The 17013-nt window shown below is 45.4% G+C and overlaps 1 protein-coding gene across 1 annotated transcript in view; it reads right to left on the bottom strand.

Annotated features, from left to right (window-relative positions):
• The window catches only part of ETFA (electron transfer flavoprotein subunit alpha), a 456279-nt gene that overhangs the window by 272563 nt on the left and 166703 nt on the right, over nt 1–17013 (bottom strand). The window contains exons 4-5 of the mRNA XM_078685235.1: nt 3261–3343; nt 1246–1345 (exon numbers count right to left, since the gene is read on the bottom strand). Coding sequence (XP_078541361.1) covers nt 1246–1345; nt 3261–3343 — 183 coding nt within the window. The remainder of the gene's footprint in view (nt 1–1245; nt 1346–3260; nt 3344–17013) is intronic.

The raw sequence follows: 17013 nt of genomic DNA on the forward strand, positions 1-17013 counted from the left end.
CCAATGGGGGTCCAACCTTTGGCCACATGGTTCAATTCAAACAAACTCAAATCACCACTTATAAAACATACAAAATCTAAAGCCAGAGACACACTTTGTGCTGTTAAGAAACTTAAATATGTTCTTTATGTGAATGACTTCTAACATGTTCCAAGCTAATACTATAAACAAGTATCTACAACTGTGTTTTGTCAGTGTCTACCATTTCCTCACGAACACCTATCAGGACACATACAAAATACAGTCTAATTTCTCTAGTGCGGAGTGGTCTTCATTGGGTATCATTCGGTAGACAATTAAGGATTAAATTGTCTTTGATCACACATTGAGCAATATACCTATATATCTTTGATCTGTGCTCAGGTTATTTGTTGTCAAAATAAATTTAAGAAGCTTCTATAACTTCAGACTTGCGCCCAACAAAATTCAACAATCGCAAAACTGAAAGCCAAGCCTCCTTAGGGGCAGTTCAGTCACTGTGGAACTTTACCAGACAAACAGGAAAATATACATCAGTTCAAACTCTACCTAAATGAAGTCCCCCTACTCTGACCTGATCTCCTTCCACGGGCACTTACACAAAGTTTAACTTTACATATATCCATCATCTATACTCAAATAGAGCCTGTGGTTTTAGTCATCTTAACTGGTTTAACAAGTTTATGTGGCAGTGTTGTTTTCACTGTGTAATTGCCGACTCATGTTACATGTTATATACATATGTTATATACATAAGAAATTATGTCATAGCAGTATGTGGTTATCTGTGTAGCATGTGGACACCGTCAGTGAGCGTGCTTTATAAGAATGACAAAAAAAACAAGTGTGCCCCTCTGCATGTACTGGCCACCCTCCTCTCCTACTCACTCTACACTCCTTCATCCCGCCCTGATCATTGCAATCCACTTTTATTTGCACACCCCTCCCACTCCGTCCCTTATCCATATCTTATAACTCTCATGGTACAGGAAGTAGAAAGGAATGAAGACATCAATGATTTATCAACTCTTCAAAGCTGTCAAAAATCAGTCCCTGACATAAGTCAGATCACCCTCTCATTCCAAAAGAAACTGATTTGGACTGAGGACTTTGCCAGCAACATTCAAATGGGAAACACCTACTCCAATTCCCACCAAATGTTTTCCAGATGCACTCCTTCTGTGCAGGCAAGTGTATTTTGACTGCTTATCAAATTTTCAACGTACATCCCAGAATGAATGAATGATTGTTTGATTATATCCTCACCTGCATAGATTGTTCGCACAAACGTATCCGGAGACTTGATTGCGATGACATCGGAGACTGGGGCTACATCCAGCTTGGCAGCTACTCTTGGCAGAAGATTCTGAAACAGAAGTACAGAGATTCAGCAGAGCGTTCAAAGCTTGAATGGGTACACAGGGCAGGCTCTGACTGGACCAGGCATGGTAATCGGTGAATTACCAAATCAGTGGCCTGTGCCTCCTCACCACTAACTGCCCACTCTGATACCACATTACTTTCCATCGCCTTGAACATAAAACGGTAGATGTCTGGAACTTAAAATCCCAAATAGACTATTGTTACTCGCCCCACCTCAGAATGGGAGCATCATACTCACTTCCAAGACACTGACAATGCAACAACCAGATTGTAGCAGGAAAAAACTCAATAGCATGTTCACCCTTACTGTGTGGGCGCTCCACTAACTCCACTTGAACGCTGGGGTGACCTACAAGATCTCTGCTTTACCCACAAATGTGCCCACCGGAAAGTCCCAAATATTCTCTAATCATGCAATAAACACCTCTACTCTCGCATACACGTCTATTTTACAGCAACAAAAAGCAATGCCACTTAAAAGCAACAAATCAAAGTTCAACTGACAAGACTAAAGCACACCCCCCACAAACAACTGCAGCAAAAATTCAGACCCAGAGAGTCAGAGAAGCTTGGTATCACAGTTTCTTAGGAGCAAGAAGCAAAGAGATGACAATTTGCACTGCTGCACTAACAGCGCCACCATCCAGTGGGCAACTGTTTGATCCCAATTGATCTAAGCAAACCTAACTGCTCTTTACAGGAGACGCGGCTCTGCAATACAAGGTCAGGTAAGAATGAATGGGTCCTCAGCTCTGAAACACCATAAGTCAGTCACTTATTTAATAGAGTGATCATTTCCATTGAAAGGACTACTCAAAAACACTGCAGCACACATCACAGATTCAATTATGCTACTAATAGAAAAAGGAAACCTAATATTTATGGGGATTTAACTCACCAGAAAGGTGATATTATGAAGTCCTTTTCAAACCGTGCTGCAGACAATTTGTGATTCCCATTTCAGGGGTTTGACATACCGCTCAGATGTCGACGGGTAGGTTTTGGCAGTGACTCGAGGCGCATTGTTTCAGATCATGCTACGTAATGGGGAATAACCAATAGCAAAACACTTTCTTGATTTTCCATTGCAGCTTCCCATCCAGAGCAGAGGGCTATGCCAGGACAGGGAGGCGGTTAATGCTACTTCTTCGCCTTCCTGCTCTGGTCTTCTGTTCTCTGAATGGAAAGTCAACACTCCCTCATAGTTTGTGTTTTGAGGCGGCCTTATGGTGGCGTAAAGAGCTATAGAAGTCCGCAACATGAGACCCAACATTCAAGGTGAACTAGTTAAGAACAGATAACTACTGCGCGGCGTTACCAGCCTCTTCTAGCCCCTGGAAACACCTCACTAACTTATGTGACGGGCACTGCAGGGCTCTGAACTGAACCAAGGCCCACTTTACACCCCGAGCCCCTGGAACCGCGTCCTTTTCCACAGAAGGACTGCTACGGGCGGCAAGAGTTCCTTTAGGCCTCAACACACATGAGGATGCTGGTACCATGTGCCAGTGAGTGTCTGCTCACATATACGGGCTACTTTGGGGGACGGCCTGTCCCATGACAGCTGTGTTCATCAATTAACCACATAACACAGTGTGCCCCATGACCTGTGTCTCAGGCTCTGTGCCATAATGCCCCCTCCCCCGTACATTCTGCCTCAACAGCAGCTCGCGCACACATTGGTACTGAGACAGAGCAGGAGTAAGTTTTGGCACCTGCTTGTGCACAATCTGTCTTTATTCTGTGCAGCAGCAGCCCCCCCCCCCCTTCCACCAGGCGCTGCTGCAGCTCATAACAGGCCGAGGGGATTACACATCTTTTGGCTGGCGATCAAGACCCACTAGCAGGCTCTTAACCCCCCTAGTAACAGATTTGTTTGCGTTTCGCTCCCTGCTCACCTTCCCAAAGGCAGATGCTCCGGCACAGATGTGCGTGAAAATGAACTGCTTCTGAGTTGCCAGAATCAATGGAGTCAGCTCCTCTGGGGGTAAAGAAGAGATGTCAGGCTTCGAGGCGGCTTCACATGAACACGGCCATGGCGGCCGCTCACTCACAATTGTTACAGATTAAAAACAACATCAGTCAACGGATTCTCCAGTGTCAACAGGAGGGAAAACAAAAAATGCTTTTCATAGAGGCCCTGACAGCAGTTTACAGTTCAGTCTCCCAGTATGGGGATACAAAGTTACTTACCCTGCACCAGTCCTGGTCATTATGGGAGGTGTCCAGGGAGCCCAATACTTCAAATGACTGCCATCTGGTGGCAGGTCCAGCAAACCAAGGTACTCGGAGGGAAAGAGCGACGCATAACGGGGCAATTTAGATACAGAAAATCAAGGCTAACACCCACTGTGTACATAGGCGTGATCCTAACTCCCCTTGCGTTTTAGGTCGAGCATTCGAGACCTCTTGTATATACTTTAATATATACTCAGGGCTTTAAGTCAGTTGAAAAAACTGGGAGGGGGGGGTTCTCTCAAAGGGGAGTGGCCAATGTAATTAAGGGCGGGGCTTAAAAACACTTAAGCTAAATATCTGTGCTTATCATAGTGTGCCTCCCGACTTGTATTTTGCTGTTTCTGTCATTGCATCCAGATATATGATACAAGTAACATCAGACTTAAATGTCAGCCCTATTGGCTTTGTCAATGGTTTTTAGTTACATAAGATAAATAAGCAGCAACTATGGCTTGTTGTATATAATATTGAAATAGCTTCCACTTAAAGCCCTGGTGACACCATGACAATGTTGCTGCTCCTAAGTTTCAAAAAGAGAAGGGAAATCCGGAGAGAAAATGACTCTCTTTAAAAAATGTCCCTTCCCCTACAACGCATCACCTAGCATTACGTTATAGTGAGAATTGAGCAGTATGAGCATGCGCACATCGATGTGGCTGCTGTCACTGCAGTCCAAAAAATAAACGTACCGCCTGGGCCAGGGAACAAAAGAGAGCCTGATAGAGACTTGTTTCGAAGCCCCCTTTAAACAAGCATTGGAAATGCAATAGGTCTCGAATTAGAAAAGTTGGAGCTATTGGTCTTGTAAATGACAATTTTTTTATTTTTGTTTTGGTTTTGAAAATAGATAAATTAATATCTTTGTCATTTACAATGCCAATAGTTATAACTTTCGCAAATGTGACACCTATAGCATTTGTAATGCAACATGATTTGTATTTACGTGACTTAGATGTATTGATATTACAAATAACAATGGCTTTTAATTTTTTAAGTAATTAATACTTAAATAAAAGTGATTGTAATTTATAATGGCAATAGCTTAAACTTTTGTAAAAAACTTTTGTGAAGATTATGTTCAGTGTATTTTATTGTGACGAAAATCCAAGAACAGAAGTGAAATATTAACATCTTTTTGTGACATTTGTAATAAATCTTGAAACATTGAGAGAACATAATTGAACCAGTTGTTGTTGAATGGTTGCACAGATTGATGCTGTGATGGCGCAGTGGTGCTGAGTGATGCTGTGGTGGTGCTGAGCGATGCTGTGGTGGTGCTGAGCGATGCTGTGGTGATGAAGAGTGATGCTGAGGTGGTGCAGCCGGGTGCTGTGGTGGTGCAGACTGGTGCTGTGGTGGTGCTGATTGGTGCTGCGGTGGTGCTGTGGTGGTGCTGAGTGGTGCTGTGGTGGTGCTGTGGTGGTGCTGAGTGATGCTGTGGTGGTGCTGAGTGATGCTGTGGTGGTGCCGAGTGATGCTGTGGTGGTGCCGAGTGATGCTGTGGTGGTGCCGAGTGATGCTGTGGTGGTGCCGAGTGATGCTGTGGTGGTGCCGAGTGATGCTGTGGTGGTGCCGAGTGATGCTGTGGTGGTGCCGAGTGATGCTGTGGTGGTGCCGAGTGATGCTGTGGTGGTGCCGAGTGATGCTGTGGTGATGAAGAGTGATGCTGTGGTGATGAAGAGTGATGCTGAGGTGGTGCAGCCTGGTGCTGTGGTGGTGCAGACTGGTGCTGTGGTGGTGCTGATTGGTGCTGCGGTGGTGCTGTGGTGGTGCTGTGGTGGTGCTGAGTGGTGCTGTGGTGGTGCTGTGGTGGTGCTGAGTGATGCTGTGGTGGTGCTGAGTGATGCTGTGGTGGTGCTGAGTGATGCTGTGGTGGTGCTGAGTGATGCTGTGGTGGTGCTGAGTGATGATGTGGTGGTGCTGAGTGATGATGTGGTGGTGCTGAGTGGTGTTGAGTGATGCTGTGGTGGTGCTGAGTGATGCTGTGGTGGTGCTGTGGTGGTGCTGAGCGATGCTGTGGTGATGAAGAGTGATGCTGTGGTGATGAAGAGTGATGCTGAGGTGGTGCAGCCTGGTGCTGTGGTGGTGCAGACTGGTGCTGTGGTGGTGCTGATTGGTGCTGCGGTGGTGCTGTGGTGGTGCTGAGTGGTGCTGTGGTGGTGCTGTGGTGGTGCTGAGTGATGCTGTGGTGGTGCTGAGTGATGCTGTGGTGGTGCTGAGTGATGCTGTGGTGGTGCTGAGTGATGCTGTGGTGGTGCTGAGTGATGCTGTGGTGGTGCTGAGTGATGATGTGGTGGTGCTGAGTGGTGTTGAGTGATGCTGTGGTGGTGCTGAGTGATGCTGTGGTGGTGCTGTGGTGGTGCTGAGTGATGCTGTGGTGGTGCTGAGTGATGCTGTGGTGGTGCTGAGTGGGAGATGGGGAGAGGGAGAAAAAGGAGAGCAGGGAGAGGGTAAAGAGAGAGAGAGAGGAGAGAGGGGGGAGAGATGAGAGAGAGGGGGAGAGAGGAGAGAGAGACGGAGAGAGGAGAGGGAAAGGGAGAGAGGGAGAGGGAAGTGAGGGAAAGGGAGACGGGGAGAGAGGAGAGAGAGGAGAGGGAAGAGAGGGAAAGGGAGAGAGGGAGAGGGAAGTGAGGGAAAGGGAGAGAGGGAGAGGGAAGTGAGGGAAAGGGAGAGAGAAAGGGAGGGAGGGTAGAGGGAGAGAGGGAGGGTAAGAAGAGAGGGGGATGACGAGAGCGAAGGACGGAGGGGAGGGAGAGAGGGGGAGAGAGGAGAGCAGGCATAGGGGGAGATGGGGAGAGGGAGAAAAAGGAGAGCAGGGGGAAGGTAAAGAGGGAGAGAGGAGAGAGAGGGGGAGAGGAGAGAGAGAGGGAGAGGGTGAGCGAGGAGAGAGGGAGAGGTAAGTGAGGGAAAGGGAGAGAGGTAGACGGAGAGAGGGAGAGTGAGAGAGTGAGGGGAGGGAGGGAGAGGGAGGACGAGAGGGAAGGAGGGAGAGGAGGGGAGATAGAAGGCAGAAACTGCCCGAGAAACAGACACAAAGAAGGAGTAAGAGAGAAAGGATGGCAGGCTTTGAGGAAGAAGAGTGCCACAGACAGAGATCATGCGGTGAGAAACAGGAGGGGCAAAGGCAGATATGGAAGACGACGATCCACCGAGCAGGTCAAGCCGCGGAGAGGCACAGGCATAGAGCAGGCAGAGCACGGGGAGAGGAGGGGCACAGAGAGACTGAAGGGCAGTGGCAGCTAGATTGTAGGTGCTATGAAAGAAGGAGATAGTGAGTCTGAAAAAGGTACGAGTGGGCCAGAGAGATTGCGAGAGAGAAAGACGAGAGCAGACAATATGAATGAAAGGGAGAGAAACAGTAAGACAAACTGGAGGGAGACAACGAGAAGTTGGGGAAAAATGAATGCATGTGGCTAGCAAATGAGGGACTGGGAAGTACGTGATACAGACGAGATAGTGGTAGTAGATGGACGAGTTGAAAAAAAGAGATGGGCAAAAGGCAGTACAGTGAGACACAGGGAGACACCGGGAGAACGAAAGAGAAAGAAGAGGGCATCATTGGGTAAAAGTGACAGAGAGAGAGAGGCAAGAGGTAGTGTAAAGTTTGAGTCCAAGAGAGGAGAGCTATACAGACAATAAAAGTATGGGTGCACAAACAGACACAGGCAAGAGATAGAATACTCTGGGAGAAATATAGCAACGAGAGATAGAGTGACAGCAATAAAGAGACTAGGAGAGTGAATGGGAAACTCAGAATTCCAATATTTTAAGGTCAGAGTAGGAAAGAGACATGCATTAGACAGGCAATGTGGATGAGAAAAACGAAGATCAACGCACGAGAGAAAGAGAGCAATAAAGGCACTAAGTGGAGACAATGAGAAATGATAGAGAAATGTAAGTGCACCCACGGGAGAGACTGGGTGGGGCAGGACAGACAAAGTGCGATACAGAAAAGAGACATGCATCACACGGAAGGGAAGGGGCAAAAAAGAGATAGAGACAGTACAAAGAAATGGGCAAAAGGCAGTACAGTGAGAAAACAAAGATGAAACAAGGAAGAGGGAAAGAAAGGATGGAGGCTGACGGGCCAAAAGAAGGAAAGGAAAGAACGAAGGAAGAAAGGGAGCAGGGTGAACAACAGAAGGAAGGACATTGAGGAGAAACATAGCCGCAGACTCTTTGGACATTAGGAAAAGGCACGCTGAAGGGCGAGGGAGGCAAGGGAGGGAGGAGAAGTGCGAGAAACGTGTGAAGCAGGGGGCGGGGGGTAGAGGATACCTTTGAAGTGAAGCTAAGCTTCACTTCAAAGGCTTGTTGGCACAGCGCACGCTGGGGGATGCCTCTGGGAGGGAGGCTGGTGTCTGTGCACACGCTTTTTATGGCAATGCACATGCGCATTGAGTGAGCTTTTCACGGGCACTTCATGGAATCGCCCGATCTCGGTAAGCTCTGTTTAAGCCCCTTTATATCTCGCTCCGCTCAATGCGCATGCGCATTGATAGGTCACGAGACCTAAAAACTGCCAGTGCTCAGCACAGGTGAGACCGGGCCCACTTAAAGCCCTGTATATACTTATATGTGTATGTACTTTGTGGGATCTGGAAATCAGCCCTAGTACTGGTCTGCTTCCGCTAGGGACTTTTTTTTTATGTTCAACTGCCTCTATTTAACTGTCTTGATAGAAAACGACCAGCAGACGTCAGTAAAATTCCAGAATCACTTTAGCATTCTATAGATTCCAGTCCATAGAAATTGTCTTCCACGAGCCCCCGTAGACAATATTTTTTTCAAATCTTGTATTTTCAGTGACATGACCACCGAAGGCCCCGTTTTTATATTAAAAATAGAGCTTTGGACTATACCATTTCCTTCTGAAAGCCAATATTTCTCTCCATGTGTTCCCATATCTGGCATGTCACGCAGTTTGGTGCTTACTTTCCCTCCATGTTAAAGAACAGTAGATGTTTCAGCACACAGGCTAATGTGCTGCATAGCTCAAAACATATAAGGAGGTCCCAAAGGCGAGACAGATTGCATTGCAAATGCTTGTTTTACGTGCAGCTTTTAAGTTTACCCAGGACGCAAGTCCATAAAAAAGAAGTGGGGGACTCACCAACTAAGGCAAAATGGGTGCAACATCAACACACATGATATCACCGCGTGTGGCATCACAGGAAGTGACATCACGTGGCGTGACATCGCATGTGGCATTACAGGAAGTGCATCACAAACTATGACCTCACAGAAAGTGAAATCAGATCTTAAGACTTCACATATGTTTAGCAGGTCTATCATGAGCGCATTACAATATTTACCAAATTAGATTTTTGCATTGAGGCTGTGCCAAATTGTTGATGCAACCACAACAAAAAAATCTGGGCCTCAACTTGTAATTGTTATTTTTAAACCCTGCCACAAAGAAATTGGTAACAAGCAGAAACGTGGCAGAAATTTGTGCTGCTTAATTGGTTGCAATGTCTGGATTTTAAAATATCTTATGGGGTTAAGGCACCTGCTGCAGAGATCTTTGTGTGTCGGCTAAATCTAAGGGAATAATTATAAAGGTAAGATTACTCTGGAGGATAATGTATTTGCTGGAGACATCTGTGTTGTGCCTAGTGCGAGTTTTGATTCAAAGTAGCATAGTGGGTTAATATGTCTCCTGCAGAGCACATTATGTAACAAGCAGATGAAAGATTTCTATTTTATGTAAATGGGTAAGTGGGCTACTGCTTTTCAGGTGGAGATCCTTTGGTTACTTGCAGCTTATAAATTGTAATCCTTCTAATATAGCACAGTGAGATAAGAAGGACATGTGGCTCCTACACTTTGGAACCCTCACTGCCTTATGTAACACATCCTTCATACTGATGTACACACATATGGTTTATTGTCAATGTATAATCTGTACGTGTGATGTAAAGCGACCTGACACCCTGCCTTAGGCTGAGTAGTGCTATAAAAGAAATAAAACAAAATGTTAAAATTGGTATTTATGTAAATACTGGGGCGACAAACACATTTGACATTCTTACAGTGTATTCATCTCTCTTATATTCAGAGACTTAATAAAGTCAAAAGCATGCCTCTCAGATACCTGTAAAGTGATAAGCAGTGTGCCTTTGTTTCCCCTCCATTGCATCTAGATGTGAGGCTACAGATAGCTCCCAGTCAGGATACTCCAGCAAAAAGAGGCCTGATGGCCCCCCAGGGACTGAATAAAGTCAAAAGCATGCCTCTCCGGTACCTGTAAAGTGATAAGAGATGTGCCTTTGTTTCCTCTCTACTGCATCTAGGCGTGAGGCTACAGATAGCTCCCAGCCAGGAAACTCCAACAAAAGAGGCCTGATGGCCCCTTGACGTCGGCCTTTGTTATGGGTGAAGATGGAATCTGATAAGCCTCTTCCCTGCCTGCAGGTTGCTGCTAGGAACAAAAGCAGACAAAGTGCAGGCACTGCTGAAAGTGTCCTGGTGTCAGAAAATTACACGAGGATGAGTTCAGCATATTTCTATGAATTCCGGGAGAAGTAGGAAAGGAACCTGAAACTCCGCTGAAAGTGACCAACTTTGCAGCAGGGCAGACTGTGTCTACCCTCCGAAAATAGTCGTTAAACGGCATCTACCCGCGTCTATCCTCGACGCGAGCTCCGCTGTTACCTCTATGAACACCCCCATTGTACTGTCCTGTGCTGTTGCAGAGCAATTAGAAACACCCTATGCTACCTCACCACCTGATTTGCTACTCCTTCAATGTGCATTCCGCTGCATGAAGACCATCTAGGCATCTGGAAATCCATCACCCAGATCGCACCCAGATGCAAGTTTTTTAACTGCAAATTGGTTTCAACCTTGGTCTGACCCTGACATTGACACTGCTATTACGACAGGCTATTCATTGGTTCATCATGACCGAACTATCAAGCTTGACTGAGGCGTGGCTACTGGTTATCGTACATGGTTCTCCTGCAACCTTATCGATATTCCTGCCATTGAGGACACAAAATCACTTCTTTTTAATTTTGAAATGAATTGTCTATTCACCTTTGCTGGGGCTCATATTTATAAGTTCTCAGGGCACCAGGTTTTGGTTAGCTTGAGATTGGCTGGTCTTCTAGTTCCTTATGTTCTTAATGCTGCTTGTTAGGTCTCGCCTACGCTGCGCGCATGCGCTGCATAGGAGGAGACCTAATGCCATAGGCACAGCTTTCCCAGCGAAGACGTGCACGCGTTGCATTGCTTGCAATGGCAACGCGTGCTTGTCTGGCGATTTCCTTGCAGGAGCGCGCGGCGCCATATGGTGGCGCCATATGGTTGCACGCTCCCGCAAGGAAATCGCGCATGCCCCCTCCCCTGCTGCCGAGGCGCACGCTTGTTATACCTTTGCTAAGATTCCCCTCAAGACTTCTGATGTCAAACTTTTATTCCTGATTGTGCCTCTCATGTTTAGAAGCTTTGTTTTTTATCACGTTTTTGTGCATGAAAAGAATATGTTGGCTAAGCAGCTGGAACACCCCACGGAGTGATAGCAAAATGATTTTAAAGCAAACGTTTTGGATTTTTGTAACCGCCGCGTTTGCAGTAATAACACGAACAACCCTCTCGGGGTATTATTTATTTGAAAGATTTGTACGCGCCTTCGCCTCACACTCATCCATGACGATTGCTGTTAAATACGGAATTCAGAGCTTGCCTCTCCAGTGGAGGCTCGCATAGGGTGTGCTGCGGGGAGGTGGGCGGCACATCGTTGTAGTACTGGAAGAGTGCGAAGAAGGCACCACGAAGGCACACTGATAAGCAGAGGAATGAGACAAGAAAAACCAAATGAACATGAGGTAGTGGAAGATTTCCTACACATGCAACATTTATGGAATTAATGTACAGGACAGTACTAATGAGATATTGATAACGATAATGTAATAGGGACGGAGGGAAACTTTGTTGATGGAAGAATGTGCTTAACTCTTGAACTGTATTAACTTAATGTACCATGGGTTTATTAGGGTCACAGTGGCGGCTCGCATAGGGCGTGCTTTGGGGCGGTGGGGTGAGGCGGGGAGGGGCAGGGTGGGCGGTAGTAAACTCGGACATATGACAGAATGGAGGAACGTAATATTTACATTCCTCCGTTCCATCATATGTCCGAGTTTACTACCCCCCATTCTGCCCCTCCCCCGCCCCACCTCACCACCCCGCAGCACGCCCTACGCGAGCCGCTGCAGCCTCTCTGTCCCTATGGCAGATATGGAAGACGACCAAAACGGACGTATTCGTTCAGACCTTCTTGGCTCTCGTCAAACATGGACTGCTGTTCCAAGAGATCCCGAACTAATGCAGTGCGACATTGTGGGTCTCAAAGCACCTATGTTGTTTGTTTTCCTTTTGTAAAAAGGGCCGAGCAGGAGCCCTTTGTGCGGTGTGGCAGCTGAAGATTCATGGGACCGGGTGTGACAACCCTGCCGGCGAGCTGTAGGTGTCTACGAAGGTTGTTTTTTTCGGTTTGGTTACTCAGAAGGGGGAAATCAGGTTGGCTCTGCCAGCACACGGGTTAACATTGTTTCCATCCAGCTGTTCCTGATGAGTCAGCTGGCCGTGGCGGCGCACGCTGGTAAGAGGGCGAGAGCATCGTCAGGGGTGGGCGTCATCTTTATTGAATACCTCCCGATGGGAAACACTTCAGTGGGAGACTCGACCCACTCCGGTTACTCCGCATAATGGTACCTCCTCCTCCATCATCCCTGGGTCTCTTGAGGTTAAGCCTATATTGCATTGTCAGGAAAGCTGTGATTTTCCGTTCCTCCGCCGTCATATCATTAAGGAATTCGAAGAAAGGAGTTAATCAGGCATTTATGGAAATGCATTGCTCCATGCAGAATTTAGAATCCTATTTTGTGCTAAATTCAATTTTTGTGCACTGTATCAGTGAATTGTTTTTGAAAGTCAACGCCCGTAGAGAAGTTTAAAAATAAAATAGGATTTCTGTTTCAGTTAGAAAACATTATCAAAACCCTTTTACAACATTTATACAAGTTGTAAAGAAAACATGTTGCTATTACTCAGCTAAATATCAGTCATTTAATCGACCTCGGAAAGATAAACTGTTGCATCTGTATCCCAGGGATTCAAAACTGTCACCAGAAGGTTGCAGGCGTGTGTTTACAGCAGGTTCATTAATCCACTGTTTCTTTCTTATATTATTTTTATATGTTACGTATGTAAGTTCATACTTTGCGATGAATGGTTCTAAGAGTGCTTTACTTGAGAGAAGGAGAAGCTTAATAAATTATGAGGTGCACAATGGGTTTGCGGATTCACATTTTGTTAGTAAAATTTAAAGAGGTTTAACAAAGTATACTACATATTAGAACATTGCAATGTGGAGAGCTCCATTAACCATAGTGAAATGGCTCAGAGCGGGCTAATAAAGGCAGGTAAAGGCCTTCTCTTCCAACATTCCAATGTTTATCTTTGTATTTCTTACCTTTTAAGTTGGAAAGTTTGACCCTCAGCGGGTAGATTGTTAGATAGCATTATAGCTCTTCTGCCACGGGTTATAACAGCTAAAAGCACTTTCCTTCATTGTAGAATCTCTTCTGCTACTCAGGCCTATAACTCTGATTCTGGGCCTTTGCAGCTGGCCATAAGTCTATAATTTCATGACAGAAGTACCTTACACAACAGTAAGAGCACTATTCATTGGTTAATAGTGTCATTCAACAATCGTACATTTTTAATGGACAAGTCATTGGACTGCATCTGCTGGGTATTATATGGCCAGGTCTAGTGCCAGCAGAAATGCTTAACTGCATAGAAAGGTTCTCAGTTCTGTTTGAGACATCATCAGAGAATGTGTTTGTTGGTTAAACTCGGTGCACAAGGCAGGCTGCTTATGTCGGCGGGAACTTTATTTTTGGTGGCCGTCTAATTTTGTTTCTCCTGCTCAAACCTTCCACCACAAGCCAGCTCACAACATTGTGTACACTGCATTGTTCATGATATTTTGAGTCCACTTAAACGTTACTTTTTCAGTCAACACATATGGATCAGAAGGACCGGCATCTGGTGACACATGCATTGTACATGCATGTTACCTTTATCATGAAGGACTGAAGGTCTGACAACCGAAAGCGACACTTCACAGAGGTCAAAGTGGTTAGATGAGAAATGAGCACCCTGCAGTTGGGCCATTAGCCATAATAAAGGGCATTAGTTAATCCAACTCAAATGCTCTTAAATGAACCAGCATTTAACCTCCATCTTAAAGATTCCTCATCATTTAATTTAGAAAGTCATAAAAGTTCATGAATTCTTCCTGACTCACATTTTAACATTCATAAATAAGTAATTTCTTCCCACAACTAACGCCACGTTAGTGATAAGCTTCCAAGTCTAATTCAGCACTTGAAAGTGTAACTAGCTCCTCGTTGGGACTCACCATCCATATAAAACAAGCATTTGCAATGCAATAGGTCTCGCATTATTAAAATTTGGGCTATTGGTGTTGCATTATTATTAGAAATGCCAACAGCTCAAACTTTAATAATGCGAGACCTATTGCTTTGCAAATGCTTGTTTTTTATTTATGGGTGATACCAACTGGAGGTTCGTAACACAGGAACTAGCTTCAGTAAGTTTGTCTAATTGTGACTCAACATACACCTTCCGCAGGGCAGTTACTGGATCCTTTTTTAACAAAAATTTGTCTCAGGTGGCAGCTCCTACTTCTCTCTCCTGGAGTGACCACTTTGGTGTTCATTTCTGTCTATCCGTTGCTTCACTTCAGTTGTTGATACAACTACTCTTCCTCTCTTTTTTGTGCTTGGTCCAAAATTTCACACATCAAACTGTGTGGGGTCCTCATAATTTGCAACTCAAACTAAATGTCGAGATGACGAAAGCAGCCTCCAAGTTTAACAGCTGAGTAACGGAATAGCTCGATTCCACTGCCCCTCAGAATAGATTTACCACCCGCAGAAAGCAGACCTCCACCACTTGGTATTCAGAGAAGCAATGCACTTCTAAAATTCACTTGAAGACCTTCGAGACCTTAGAGTGCCAATGGAGAGCCTTGAATCATCATCCTGAAGATAAAATTACTTACAGGCTAGCCACCAAGCATATTACACGCTCATTAGTAATGCACGGTGCTCGCACTTCACCAACAAAATTGCCTCATTCCATTATCCCTTCTGTGGAGCTCAGAAATAAACCTTCCTCCTTTTTCTCTGGATTAAATAGTCAAAATGCATAACAGTTTTGAAAGTCAACCCTCTTTATCTTCCCTTAACTGCTGGGACAGTGATTCCTATGTTCCCAATCGAGCCTTCCTTTCAGCTTTTTGACCAATTTCAGAAACTGAAACGAGGGTTATACTTGATGCATTCAATACCTGCTACTCTTTCTAATACTTATATTAGTTTTATGGTAGTTCCTAACAACTGCAGTTCGAGCTGGACTGTTCCCATGAGGCACAGGGTCAAGACTGATTTGCATAAAGCTGGGTCTGAACTGAGGTGGTGAAGTGAGCTAAAGAATGATGATGGATTCAACCCAGATCTGTGACTGAGGGAGAGTGTCTGAAAAGTTTCAGTGCTCGGTCCATCATCTCCTTGTGTTTGCTTTGTTCACCCTAAGTTGGCAGGGTAGGTCCAGACGTGGGCCCCTTGCTCACTTTGCCACTGGATTCAAGCTAGCCTGGCTGATGAAGGTTGTTACCCAGAAACCGGTCCCAGGATGCTTGTTTCCAGTTCAGGGAAGACCTGGCTTGGCAGTTTTGGCTGGACTGTTCCCATGAGGCACATGGTCAAGACTGATTTTCATAAAGCTGGGTCTGAACTGAGGTGGCAAAGTGAGCTAAAGAATGATGATGGATTCAACCCATATATGTGATTGGGGGTGAGTGTCTGAAAAGTTTCAGTGCTTCGTCCATCATCTCCTTGTGTTTGCCTTCATTCGAAAGGCACTTCCTTGTGTTTCCCTTCATTCGAAAGGTACCTGGTGTTCGCAACTTCTAGCAAGTAGCAAGAAACTGTACCACAGGTTAAAGGGATGACTGGGTCTGGTGAAATTCTAGGTTGATGTGACAATGACTGTAGAGTTAGGGAGTTGAAAGACCGACTTAAAAAGCTTGGAGGACAATCTAGTGAGCCATATGCTGGCCAGATCCAGAAATAGAGAGGCCATAAACTAAAGAAGGCAAGTACTTTGTATGTATAACCATAATGAGAACATTGGAATGTGGAGCATTCCATTGCAGACAATGGAGTGCTACGTGCTTCTACAGGCCGGTAAAGGCCCGAAGAGCAACATTCCAATGTTGTTTAAACAAAGGCATCTCGGAGCCGAGGGGATTTCCATCCCCTCGGGCTCCGAGAGGCCTTTGTTTAATTTGTTAGGACATTCTGCCCTCTAGTGGCAGAATGTTCTAATAGCCTTATAGCCCTTAGTAGCTGGACTATACCGGCTATTAGAGTCCTGCTCCCTTGTTAAAGGCCCTCGCCTTCAGCTCGGGCCTTTAACGCTGGAGCGGGACTTTAATAGCCGTTATAGCCCGCAACGGCGGGCTATAAGGATATAGTAAATGTGCTATGAAGGAAGCTTTCAGTTTGTTGTGAAGACATTTGATAGCGTGCCTAAGTGTATCTGCTTTGGAGTTTAGGTAATCAAGGGGCTCTTTTGGGGAGCCTTCGTCATCAAACTAGACTATTAACAGCAGTACTTTCTTTGTCTTACTGCAAACTGGTCCCATATTGAGAATTGATTTAGCTTATAGTACTTGTTACTAGACACAAACACAGCGAACTAAAATTCTGAATTAAAACTGTCAGTTGTATTATACATGTTTAGTGCATTGAGGGCTTTTTGTAGACCTGTTGCAGTGTGATCCAGGATCAGTGCGTCATCTACATATAGTAGGGACTGTAATTGTAATTATACTAATTTAGGGGGACAGGTCCCTTTTACTGTAATGGCGACTGGCAGATTTGCTGTGTATAAATTAAAAAGCAGTGGAGCCAGCACGCACCTCAGCTGAGCATTAGTAAAACTGTTGTGTGAACTGAATTTTATTTTCCTCTGTCGGTTTTCAGAGTTGCCTGGCTCCATCGACATTGAGCACCATCTTGGAAAGGGTTTGTTCCCGGTTTTTTATTTATTTTATGTTATATTCTGGCCTTATTTGGTTTATTTTAGTAATTTTTTCCCAGTAACTGTCTCTCGCAGGGGAGCCTGTGCAGGGTTAGCGGGCTGTTGGCCCTGGATTTGCCCCTCTTTACTTTGACCTAATAATTTTAAGGAGCACTCACGCTCCAGCGACGGCATGTAGACACGCCCACCCTGAGATGGAGGGCTATTTAAATTTTAGATCCACGGAGCTCAGCTGAGCATTTGTGAGACTGTTATTGCGTGAGCTGAATT

The sequence above is a fragment of the Lissotriton helveticus genome, chromosome 3_2 (assembly GCF_964261635.1).
Source record: "Lissotriton helveticus chromosome 3_2, aLisHel1.1, whole genome shotgun sequence".
Taxonomy (NCBI): domain Eukaryota; kingdom Metazoa; phylum Chordata; class Amphibia; order Caudata; family Salamandridae; genus Lissotriton; species Lissotriton helveticus.